The sequence below is a fragment of the Anguilla anguilla genome, chromosome 2 (genome assembly GCF_013347855.1).
Source record: "Anguilla anguilla isolate fAngAng1 chromosome 2, fAngAng1.pri, whole genome shotgun sequence".
In the NCBI taxonomy this organism is placed as follows: domain Eukaryota; kingdom Metazoa; phylum Chordata; class Actinopteri; order Anguilliformes; family Anguillidae; genus Anguilla; species Anguilla anguilla.
Genome location: NC_049202.1, coordinates 32,702,965 through 32,716,205, shown reverse-complemented (window position 1 = coordinate 32,716,205; position 13,241 = coordinate 32,702,965). Strand labels below are relative to the sequence as shown.

Sequence of the window (13,241 nt, the reverse complement as noted above, 5' to 3'; positions counted from 1 at the left end):
AGCGCCATCCTTTTCTCACTGAGTGCTTGCTTGTGCCACCTACATGAAATGTTGCAGGATTCACAGTCAAGAAACTCCTTGGTTGTTGCACGTAAAAAAAGCAAGTAAAACGAGTCCACTGGTGAAAAGACTCTCACACTCAGGCCCCCCCCCCCCTCCGAGGGTGTCTCAATCCTTTCTCGTCAATCTCTTCTGCCACCTTTCTATTGGTTAGAAAATGTGACAACGGCATCATAGGAACTTTCTAGGAATGGACATAACATTCCTAGCAACAAGTTCCGTGAGAGCTGGATACAGCCAATGTTAGCTCGCAAACTGACATAGCAAAGGCTTTTATTTAGACTGTTTACCAAGCAAGGCAGTTAGCCGGTTACTCCAAGTAACAGTCTGTCTTTTCTGGGACCGAATGCTACAGGGGACAGGCAGCAGCACACCACTTTCAGAACCTTTGTTTGCGTTGTTAGCAAGCCACTAAGTGCATAAATTAAATGAATTTAATACCCAGCAGGCTAATCTAGTTGTGCAACAAAGAGAGATGTGAACTAATTTTCAGTAAAATTCATGACCTTTCATGAAACTGAACTGTTTATCAAGCTGTATCAAAATCAGACCTGGGTCAAATCATTAAGATTGATCAATTTTAAAAATGAATCTATATTATATTCATGACAAAATAATTCTTTAATATGGTAATGTGATTAGTAATGTAAGATTATAATGTGGGATTGGTGGTATTTTAGTAGTGTAGTGTTTTACTGCTTTTACCATTTTTTTATATTAGGGGACTGAAGAAAATACTTTTCTGATGAAAAAAACACGCTAACAGACAAATTTGAATCAAAGGCACACAATGACAGCAGACATAAAACCTGAATCCTGTTAAAATGAGCTTATCACAGGGTCAAATCATTCATGTGAGAACACACTGGCGATTTGACAGCTCTCAATTTATATACAGAAGAACCTCAGAGATATGACATGGACCGAGTAACGGACTCACTTACCAAGCAAACATTGTATGGACCCAGAAGTACTTTACACAAGTAACACTTTAGTACTTTACAGCTTGACCAGCTTCTCATAAAAAATCGATTATAACCATGGATGCAAAAAGGTGAGTATTAAATGGAAATGAGCCTTACTTTCCAGCAAAAACCTGGAAATATACCATCCCCTATATAACTACATGTTGGGACCCATCTACTGTAAAGGATTTTTAGAGGGGAGCAAATTCCCAATGGAGTAGCAAAATTAACCAAAAACCTACTTGTGTACAATAAAACAGGCATTTTTAATGTGTTGTTTTACATTTTGACAGACACATTTGTTCTTTAACAGTGCTAGAAGCTGTTAAGCTGGGAAATCAGAAGAGGTCTGACTTCATAACATATCCACACAGTTTAAGTTTTTTTTTTTTAGACCACAAGTTGGATAGCATTTTTTCTTGAACAGCTACAGACAGGTTATTCTTGTGCTGCGTACGCTTATGTTAATTATCTCATCACACCCATTCTTCAGTACTGGTGCATCACAGTAAATTAGCTGCCAACTCCAAAAACTCATGTTATGCAAATTATCAGGTGCGAGTCATCCAGGGGGTGTAGTATCAGATTGGAAGAGCAGCAAGTTTTAGCACTACTGCTAAAGAGCGCAATGTGGTAAAGCCAACTACAGTACTTTTCGCTAAAATGAAGGGCCAAAGGAAAATTCAGGTTTGCCAAAGAGGTCAACGACAGCAGATTACTGAAGAAGACATGTATGCTCGAGTTTGGAAAGCACAGGAAAAAGAATAATGTTCTAAAGAGGACCAATAGCTGTTTGATTACTGGTTATTCCCTTAAACTAAGCTTCATAACTGCAAAATAAGAGTAGCCCCTTTAAAAAAAGATAAGCTTTGAGTAAAGTGAGTAATAATGTCAATAACAGAATCAAATTCTTAGATTTGGTGTGCTCTGACTTCGCTTTTAAAGTTACTAAAACGTAGGAACAAATCCGATTCCCAAAGTACGCATGACCTGGTTCAATTAGTCTCTCTCAGTGCTCAGAGGTGAGATTTCTAGTGCAAAAACTGCGGTGTCCGGCTGATCATGCACCCAGCGCTGCTGCCAAGAAACGCAGCCTTGATCTTACCCTCTGGCTGCCTCTGCTGCAGCCCTGGTTTTTCCTGTTGAAACCCTATCCAGAGCTTATCTCTGGGCCCATAGCTCCAAAGTCAAATTTCAAAACTAGAGCTAAGTTAGGTTTACACCTGAAAACATACTGTGACATCTGTGAAAATACAATTTGGCCTGTCAGGGTTGACACATACAGTACAGTAGGACTTATAAAAACACCAAAAAAACGGATGGCTGTTTAGTTAATGCTTGACTGGGGAAATGCAAAATGCCATGCATGGTGAGTAAATAAATGTTGTCATTACAAAATTAGTGCCTCGCCAGAGGATTTGTGAATGGGCCAACCTGACTGCGCGCCCCCATGACATCCCCAGTTTATAGCTCCCATCCCCGAATAGCTGAGCAGAATTCCACATGCCCTGGGTCTCCCTCGCCATGTGAACCTGGGAAACAGCTGGTTATTTCTGGGAACGGTAATCCTTTGAGAGACTGATATAACTCTAATGCATAAAAAATAAAAACACTGGACTAAAACAGCCCACTCACTTTAATTGCACGACTGGCCCAAAATCACACACGTAAAGTGGAGTCATCTGATTTGAAAATTATTTGGCTGTGTCCTGAATTGAAGTGCCTGATTGAAGCCTGGCCTTTCAAATCCACCCTTCTTCATGTCTTGCTGTTCTTTAACTAAATAAACATTGGCTGCTTGTGGGTGTGTGTGTGTGTGTGTGTGCGTACATGCAGTGTAATTAAAGTTTTCAGGTCTTGTAACTGATGAAGAGGGAGGAATAGAATGTAACTGAAAAGATCTGGTAGAGCAGGTCCCGCCAGAGAGGGGCAGTGCATGAATCATCCAAATTGGAGATGCCCAGATGAGTTCATTCCATGGCTTGCTTTCGGTTCCATCTCCAGGGAGGGTGAGTAACCCAGAGGAAACGCTTCAGAACTGCCAATGCTATCCACATAACCAGATGGGTGGACTGGAAGTGACAAGGCTGGGAACCCAAAAAAATTATAACACGTCACGCAGAGGGGAGGATACGGTTAACATCACCTCGAAAGCCAGTGTCCCCATCTACAGTGGAAGCCAATCCACTCTTTTCAGTGGGAACTCAGGCAGGAAAAAAAAGAAATAAAATAATAAACTAAAAGAAAACATGGAAATGCGATGATGAAAGAATTACATGCATTTGCATCTACGAGGCATGCTGCGAGAACATATTCATATTGGTTACGTGGTTGGGTATCTGTTTGAAACCGGTTTCTGCCATTTCACTACCTTGCGGACATTTTCAGTATTCGCTTACAATATGCCGTTAAACTGTAGCCGATTCACAGCTCAGTCTCATTGGGAACTGATGGAATATTTAACCCAAGGGGATAACAACAGATAGTGAAGAGCACAAGCTGGTAAAGTTGTAAGTGAGAAGAATAAACTCTGTGCATTAGCCTATCTTTTGTGAGGACTAAAAGTACTCTTTGCTGAAGAGCTGTGGGCTTTCCTGGTGTGGATGCTCATTGCTTTTACAAATTAGCACACACAAATGGTACTGTATCCTTTGACATCTTTGACTTAGGCTATATTTCCAAAGATGTATTTAGGAATCTGGTCAGGCAGAAGCCTCTTTGATTCCATCCCAGAACAATGATCTTTAAGAAGTGCAGCACAGAAACTCCAGAGAAAAACGTTGACTCATCCTTGGTCAGTTACTGTGGAAACATCATAAGAAACACTCCAGGAAGGACCAATGTATTGATTTTGAAGGACAGAAGGAGGCATTCTATCTCAGTCAGAATATTGATCTCATATCCAACAAGAGAGTAATCAGGGGAGCAAAAGGTCAGAGGCCATGAAAGGAAACTGCAGATCAGTAAGATGTTACATTTTAGCCAGGTCCCCCTTGAGAAAGTAATGCCAAGCTTAATGGGGCTTTTGTTCTTAATAAATAAAGGAAGAGTCAATACATAAATAGACTATGCGTGTCTATTTTAGTGAGAGAGAGAGAGAGAGAGAGCAAGCCAGAGCGAGAGCGAGCGAGAGAGACAGAGAGAGAGAGAGAGAGAGAAAATGGCCATGTACTGTATGTTAGCACTACTGGCCCGCAGGGTGTCCCTGCATTGATCGAACAGGCGTCTGAATAAAAGGCCCAAGGGGTACAGCAGCACTCTTGACACAGTGCGATGGCATGGGGGATGAGATTAGGCTATGCATTTGAAACCCAGCCCTTACTTAGGGTTAATCAGGCACAAAGACCCCGTGGCACATACTATAGACATGCATTGATTGGGGGTCGACTGTACGTCAGCTAAACAGAGAGCTTGAAGAGGAACACTATGGTACAGGGTTAGGTTTATTGTGACATTAGGCCTACAATACGCTTGTACTGCTCCTGTCCATACATTTCCAGTAGTGGACAAAAGAGGTTGATTGCTGAGATGATTGTGTGTCATATTAAGAGCCATCTGTAGAGGATAGCGATGGGCAGATTATTTTAAAATTACAAGGAAAAAAGACTATAAAACCTACTTTTACATTCACATATGTGATCCAAAACTGAGAATATTCCAGCAAATACACAATAAATGGCTAAAAATGACAAATCATTAAACTCTACAACCAATGCAAGCTTTATACAGATTCTTATGTCAAATACTGAAGGTCTCTGAATCTAATAAGCAAAACGAAGAAGGCTTTCTAGGAAAGGATACTTTTTGATATAATTTCCTGATATAAATGATATATGGTAAATACCTCCATGTAGAACAAAAGTGATTCTCACATGTGTGAACAAGGTGGCTGGTGGAACCATGCCCAATTAGAAGAAATGGAGAATAGAGCAGTCTTGTGTTGCTGATTGGGTAGACAGATGCCAAGAGACTGGATCACTCAGGCCTTGAACGACTGCCATATGGCGCAAAGCTATAAACGTGCAGCCTGTACATGCCTGTTAACTTGAACCAGACAAATCCCCATGACCACATGCACCATTATGATAACGTATGGGAAACTTTGGGAACATATTTTACGCAGGGCACTGTATAGCATAGGTTATGTATCATACAAACCTTAGGTCGATAATGAGTAAGCCTAGAGTTATCTGATGAATGGTGTGATTCATGAAATTTGTAAATGCAGTATTTTGGGGAGAATTAAATATACTCGGTTATAAAACGAAAATGGATTGTAGAGTAATGTGTAACAAAACTATTTAGGAAGGATGGGGTTAACGGAACATAAAAGTAATAAACTTTTTTTGGAATGATTTGTGCAGTGCTTTGGTGAAAACCACTTGTAACCAATGGGCACGTCTGCATTATGTGGCGCGCATAGCAGTACAACAGCTTATTGAAAGTGTACATTACACGCCAGTCGGGAAAGTTAGACATTACCTCTACTGTACAGGAATACAATGGTACTTAGGTAGCAATATGCCCTACAACAAATGAATCACGTTTTGTCCTTGCTATACCCGTAAGGCAAAATAGCTCGCACCTATTTTCAGTCCCTTTGTCAAATGTGTCTTTTAATGTACTCATACTGTTTTTCTTGGGTATATGACACAGGTCACAATCACCACGGTTTTAATACCAGACAGCACTGCAGGCTACCTACCCTCCCGTTGCACGCCGTCTCGTCCTTGGAGCGCAACTCAAAAGATTCTTCCTCCTCTTTCTCCCCATAGTCCCGTCCTAGCAAACTGAACCCCTGCCTGCAGCACAGAAACCAACCAATTCCTTGCAAAGGCATTCAAATGTGGATAGTTTGGAGTCTTCGACAGTCCTTGCGGTGTAAATAGCATCCGCGGTCACTCCTTGCGTGAGCCAAGAAAATTTCCCAGATTCGAACAGACCGATTTCGGCTGATAGTACCATCCAGTCTGAGATTTCTCGTCGAAGGCGAATGATGAGAACACGAGTGTGTAATAAAGAGGATAACTGGTTAATATAGAAAGCAGTCAATAAAATCCAGTCACAGATGTCTGCTACGCAGTTACTAACAATATGCTTCGACGAGCTTCCATTCGAAATCAGTCCCAATACTTTAACAGATATTCCAGCTGTTAGACTGTCCTGACACGATGTAGCTAGCTGACATATAGTAAAATAAGTTGTTTAGTGCGCAATCTGTAACACGTTGTTATTCTCTGCACCCTTTCTGCATATTGTGCAATGCTTCCTGAACCAAAATAAGAAGGAATTCGGTCAAAGAGTCCACTTTTCGGCTTACTAGCCAGGAGTTCAGTTGTCCCAACACTGTGCTTCTAGACTGAACATTCAAGCTCGAGCAATTTTCACAGCCTACTTGGAGACACTCAGCGTGTGTGAGAGCGTGCGCGGGGAGGGGCAACCCGGTTAGTGACGCCCAATATTCAAATGATGTCAGCTGATTTAAACACAATCGGCCCCCCTCTGTCGACGGATTTTTGCATCACAGGTACCAACCAGCCACCTCTTTCTGGAGAAGGGGGCACAAGACGTTTTCATGGTAGCCTGGAAGTGACTCCACCTTATAATTATCACAGAGAGATATCACAACGCCATACTTTAACTCATAAATTCTGTAAACAGCAGTTTCATTTATATAAATACAATTGACCGTAAACATTTATGCTCTCTTTTTCATTTTTGTGGGGATGTCTTTTTTTGTGTTGGTTTGTTGATGTTATTTCTGCTTCAATCAGTTTTTTTTTAAAAATATTGACGTTAATATTAATATATGACTTTTTATATATGAAATTAGTATATGTCATACACGTTTTAGTCATCTGCATTGTATTTTGCTGTTGTATTATTTTTCAGCAAAAGAAGGTTTATAATAAAAAAGTAGGCTACACCTGAAAATGTTTACTAGGAATTTATTAATGTAAATGCTATTAAATACCCAATTATTTAGTCACTTTTGGCATCACGTGGTATGGTCAGTCACTTTAAATAAATTTAAAGGCCACTGAGAATGATGCTAATTATGCAAACTTGACAGGCCTACTAAATATTTTTTTATGTAGTCATACAGAAAATTTGCAACATTTATATGTACTACTGTGTGACACTTTTATTTGCCCAAACTCTGTTGCTAACATATTATTTGTTAGATAACATTTAATTGTGATATTAAAAAACAATATGGAGTAAATTGTACATATCGAGCACTGTCGCTGTACAGAAGAACTACATACTCATACTTGGTTCAGGGTTGTCATTTATTTATTTATTTATTGCACTTATAATAGTCAGAGTAATCATGACTTGATGGACTGGTCACTCAATCAATGGTCATGGTGAAATAATGCAATCTAACAAAACTGAAAAAGTAACTTGAATTTTGGCAGACAACATGGCAGATTTATAAATAGGCCTGTAAATACACTTAATATAAACTTAATGTAAAATAAAGTTATCATGTATATCATGACAGGAATAGCCTAGCATGTACTTGTCTATCTAATAAAATGTGGTTTGGTATTGTCAATTTCACATCACCTACAAGTTGAACGATATTGACCCCCCCCCCCCCCCCCCCCTCCCCCCCCATTTTACGGCATCATAACATATGGGACAAATTGTGCAGGTGTTTCTGATTAGACAAGTGTGTTCAATTGCTTCCTTAGTGCAGGTTTCAGTATCTAGTTTTGATTCTAGCCCTTTGATTGTCTTTGGAGTCTGTTATTGGTGTTGAAAGCCAAGGAAGCTATTATGAGGGTGAGAAATAAGAAAAAAACAGTCAGAGACATAGACCAGAAACCCCCAAACACCTATCCGACAGATCAGAAACACTCTTCGGGAGGCAGGCATGGATGTCAGTGACTACTGTCCATAGAAGACTTCACAAACAAAACTACAGAGGTGGCACTGCAAGATACAAACCAATAGTTAGTTGTGGCCAGGTTACAGTTTGCTAAGAAGAACCAAAAAGAGCCTACAGGGATCTGGAAAAATGTCTTGCGGATAAATGAAATCAAGCTTCACTTGTATCAAAGTAATGCCAAGAATCATGAAAACATGGCGAAACATGGTGGTGGGGGATGTTATGGTTTGGGCATGTATGACTACCACAGATACTGGCTCACTGGTCTTCATTGATGATATAACTGCTGATGGCAGCATCAGATTGAATCTTAAGTGTACAGAGGCATCTTATCTGCAGTTCAACCGAATGCCTCAGAATTCATTGGCAGGTGTTTGTGGGTTGTTCATTATGATGAGAATTCTTCAGTCATCAATTGCAGAGGACCCCCTTGGCTTAACAGGCTCTCTTTCCTCTTAATGATGTCCCAAACAGTTGTTTCTGGTTAGCTTAATGAAATATCTCTTATACCTGCATTAAGTTAGCAATTGAACAAACCTGACAAATCAGAAACATCTGTGACACCATTTATTCCAAACATTATGATACCCTGAAATGAAGGGATTATTCATAAAAAGTGCTGCAATTCTTACATGGTGGAACCAAAATGTATAAAAATACTCAATAAAAAATAAAAAATAAAAGCTAAGAATGTGCAGTTTAACTCCATGAATTGTTATACTTCATATTAAAACTGAGGAGTACAGAGCCAAATCTAGAAAAAATACATCTTTGTCCCAAACATTATGGAGCTCACTGTATATATAGCTCTTTTTCTTTGCTGTTTTATTAAAACCAGGCCTACTTAAACCTATTTGGGGGTTGCGGTCACAGAATTACAGGTTTGGTAATGAAATAATCACTAATATATCCCTGGAAAGGAGAATGAGGCCTCAGTCTGTGCTCTAGTGGTCACCTTGATTTGTGGTTGCTGTCGTTACGGGTCTCGCGTGTGGGAGGGGGGCGTGGACAGGGAATGTTTTTTCCTACCCGCTTTCTGTGCTATTTCCCGGAATGGCAGTTTTTTCACAGGGATTCAGGCATGCGTTCCAGGAAGGTTAAACTTTTCCATCCCTTCACGTTCTATCCCATTTTCTCTCATTCGTTTGGAGTTGGAGTCTGCAGCTGGCCAGTGTTTCCACTCTACTTGGAGAAATGAGCATGACATGGATAGCAGCCTCAAATCTATGCTGTCCTGCCAGCTGACTAGAAGTTGGCTCTTGTTTTACTGGGAATTCTGTAAAAGAAGACTAAAGGCAATACATTGCTAATAAAATATCGAAATATGTTTTTAATTACCTTTTGACAGTGCCTCAACTTAAAATGGCCATTTGTGGTTATTGCTAGTAACTGAATAACTCTTTAAAAATATTGTCAACGCTCCTGTCACCAGCACTTTTCTGTCTCTACTTGCTTTAGGGAGATGTTCTAGCCGAGACTATGAAATAACAAATGGACTAAAACCCTTTGATGAAAACTGTTCTGCTCTGTATTTCGCCTTATTTTACTGAAGCTGGCCCTTTGCCCAGAGAAACACACTTCAGAGTAATATGCTCACAGTTCAATCTATGTGATTTGGGCTTCTGACACCAAATTTTAAGATCCCAGGAATGTACACAGTCAGGAAATGCTGTACATCATTGTGTAAAATATTATGAGGTGTTTGTTTGGTTGGTGAAGACAGTGTAATGTATATGCTTATGACGTATATCTAGTTATATTTGGTTTCTGATTAAAAATGGTTTATTTAGGTCTACTGTAGGCTGTTGTCAGGGTGGAGGCCCCTTTGATCAGTGATCAGTGGCATATAGCTGAACCCTGAGTTTGTGGAGTGCTAACAATTTTAAATTTCCTTATATTTTGTTAATGCAGAAATGGGCCAATATGGGTGTGGTATACAGGACGTAAATATATGGTATCGATACTGGGTCTTCCAAGTAGTTTAAAGTGTTTCTGGCACTAATTTGAGGTGTGTGTGTGCCAGGGGTGGAGGGGGGTGGGGTGGGTGGGGACAGATGGGCAGGGCAAGGTCTTTGCGTTTGTGTGCACATATGTGTACAAGCGGTGGGGTCTGTGTCTGTGCATGCGAGCTTGTGTGTGTGGGTGCATGAGTGTGTGTGTGTGTGCGTGTGTATGTGTGTATGCGCACACGCCTGTGTGTGAGGAGTGAGTGTATGGGGAAGGCTTGGTTGTTGTGTTTATGTGTATGTTTGTGGGTATATATTTGTATGTGGGAGAGGTAGACTGTGAGTATGCGTGTGAGTATGAGAGGGTTTGTGTAGAACAGGCTTTTGCCTTCTGTAATAAATTAAACTCCCCAATGGGAAGCAGATGGAGTCCTCTTCATCCCAGGACTACAGTATACAGCTAGAACATAGACTGTTGTTTTATCCACTGTTTTGCATTGTTGATAAGGTTGAGAAATATACAACATGGGAGAAAAAGTATCATTACTTGCTTATATTTTTCTTTTCATTTTTATTCCTAAACAAAAAAAAAGAACTGTGGGAATAAAAATGTTTATCTAAGATCCGTTTCTCATATGATGTTAAATATTTATGGCTAAACTTTTTGTTTCAAACTTCTGTGTGACATTCATCAGATATAAAACACCACACATCAACTCACCTTCATGTGATTTAGTATTATAAAATAAAGAAATTGATGCTGTTAGGTTATGAATGTGTGGACCGTGCATCTACTGTATGGACTACTGCTCTCCCTAATCACTCAAAATGTCCAGGCTTAGCCAGGCTTCCCACTGCAAGGAGATGCTCCAGTCGTGTTCTCTCACCCTCCCCCTCCTGGGCTTTTGTGCCCTCCCCTCCCCCTCTTCCACTTTAGTGAGTACTGTGTAAAGGTGCATTGAGAGGACCTAGGAGACTGGAACTAAGCCTGGCACGTGACACTTCCTGAATCTCAGGCCAGACGGATGCAGGCTCTCCTTTCTCATTTGTGCCTGTCCTACTTTCACATTTATCCAAGCCTCCATTCCCCCTGCTCCACTTCTGCTCCTCAATCTGATGAAGGTCTTGGTGGCCAAAATGTCATGTTTTAAGCAATAAAAAGATTTTTCTATACTTCCTAAAACCGAGCTATGTGCCTTTTCTGCCCCTCCACTTCTGCTTTGGTCATCTTTCAACTGTCATGAGTTCAATCACGTAATTTAGGTCTTAAAATATTAAAATGCAACACAGAGGTCATTCCTGTACACAGTTCCATTGGGTTCCTGTACCCAGTTCCATTACATTTTTGGGATCGAGGACCACTGAACATACTAGTTACACAGGACAGGCACTGAGCTGGAAAAGGTCTCATCTTTTACAGGACATTTGGACAAACTAAACCTGCTGAAAGAAAGTTGAGGGATTGGGGGAGAATGTGTGCGTGCATGTGTGCATGTGCACTGAGGGGAGTGATTCTGTTCACTGTGACTGTTATTTCTCTGCTTTGGAAATGAATAATTACTGTTAACCCAGCCTCTGTGCCTGGAACTCCACTTCCACTGGCCAGATCCTCCAAATATTTCAAAACAAAAAACCCTGGAGGCCCAACTCACAGGAGCTTGCAGGAACAGATGTTTTATTTTTAGAACACATGCACGCATGCAGTCACACACATACATACACACAATCACAAAGAGTATATGTTCATGGTGGTCGACGTTTGGCAGAAAGAGGTGAAAAAGATATCTACTCCACAGAATGTGGTTGCTAATGTCATAATAGATGTAACTTATCTGCAAACATGTGAGATGTGAGGTATAGTGGATGCTATGTCTTTACAATGGCTGCCCTATCACTGTGACAGAAACCTCTATGACTGGTCACACAAGACCCTCTGAAAAGTGTTCAGCAGCATAAAAGTTAGCAGAGATAGGAGCAGGTCCCTGGAGGAGTGTGCAGCATTGCAAAGGTAACCTTGCCGAATGAGGTCATCAGTTTGAGGAAAAAGACATTTACAAAGGGAGAGATTCCATTCTTCTCCTGGGTACTGCACCTGGGAGAAATTGCTTATTGTGAAATAGATCTGTCAGAAATTTTCTCAATAGCACTCATTCCATTTCAGTATACATTTTTTGTGTGGATAAAAAGCACTCTCAGTGCTGTAGGGTGAGATTTGCAGGCCACTGAACTGAACCTAGCACCAGGGTATGTACTTATACCACCCATGCTCCATTTATATTTGTTATGATGCAAGCCTCTTGAATAAGTGTAATTCTGAGTCACTCTCTGCTCCTGCCCAGTCAGACCTGGCGTCAATCATCTGGCTTCAGAGACCTTTACACTTGCAGTTTTATTTTAGTTTGGGGGAAGGTAACCTGATAGAGTGACACAACGTTCCTGTACAGAGGCTCCCTCCCCGCTGTTTATTTCTTAACAGTCTTTTTTATTTAACCAAGGGGCCACATCTGTTCACTCAGTATCCATGGCAGAATGATGGCTGGCTGGTGTCAAGGATAGTGCAAATAGAGGAGGGAACTTCCTCTGTAAACTCCTGACCCCTCCTCCATTACTGTATTTATAACCCCATCCACCCCCACATTTTGCCCTGTAACTACCCTCTGCTTGTGTACTGTGGAGGGGGTTGAAAGGAAAAACTCTTACAATGTGATTGTGTGTGTGTGTGTGTGTGTGTGTGTGTGTGTGTGTGTGTGTGTGCACGCGTGCATGCATGGGTGCGTGTATGTGTGTGCAAAAAGCTAATTTTAACAACAACTGTTTTTATAACCATGCAGTGTACATATCACTAATGGTAAATTGTCCATTGAAATAATGCGAGATAAGAGCAGAATTACTCAAAAAAGTATTAAACTGAATACTTTTTTGGGTGTTCCGTAATGCATCTACGTCAATGGTGCTATAACAAGCGAGGGTTTGAACCTATCTTCATCTGAGCATGTTTTAGTTTTTATTACCCAATAATAATTGGCTTCCCCATGGAATTCTATGGTTAAAACTGACTAGGTGTTTAGTAAATTTCACATTCCCACTTTCAGACATGCCCTAATGTAAACATTAACTTTTAGTCCCCTTTAAGAAAAGACACAAGTGTGAACCCATGAATATGTGCCAAGGGTTGTTCAGTTATCAGGTATAGAGTGAAGGGCCAAGTAGGGTGGCACTACATGAAAGAGTGCCCTGGAATGACACTGTGAAAGTTCCTCCTACACTCCCTGTCTCTATGGCCGAAGGTTCTGTCTTAAGAAAGCATGTGTGGCCTTCAACCAGAGATCACAGGGAGTGCCTGTTCCCCTTTCTGGGTTGGCAGGAGGCGTG

At 40.8% G+C, this 13,241-nt stretch overlaps 1 protein-coding gene across 2 annotated transcripts in view; it reads right to left on the bottom strand.

Moving 5' to 3' along the window:
* plekhh3 (pleckstrin homology, MyTH4 and FERM domain containing H3) overlaps window positions 1-6,431 on the bottom strand; it is a 37,925-nt gene extending 31,494 nt beyond the window's left edge. The window contains exon 1 of one of the 2 annotated variants that reach the window (XM_035406361.1): window positions 5,731-6,431. In XM_035406361.1, coding sequence (XP_035262252.1) covers window positions 5,731-5,865 — 135 coding nt within the window. In that variant the 5' untranslated portion in view covers window positions 5,866-6,431. The remainder of the gene's footprint in view (window positions 1-5,730) is intronic. The other variant, XM_035406363.1, reaches the window with a different exon arrangement.
* Between the last annotated feature and the right edge of the window lie 6,810 nt (window positions 6,432-13,241).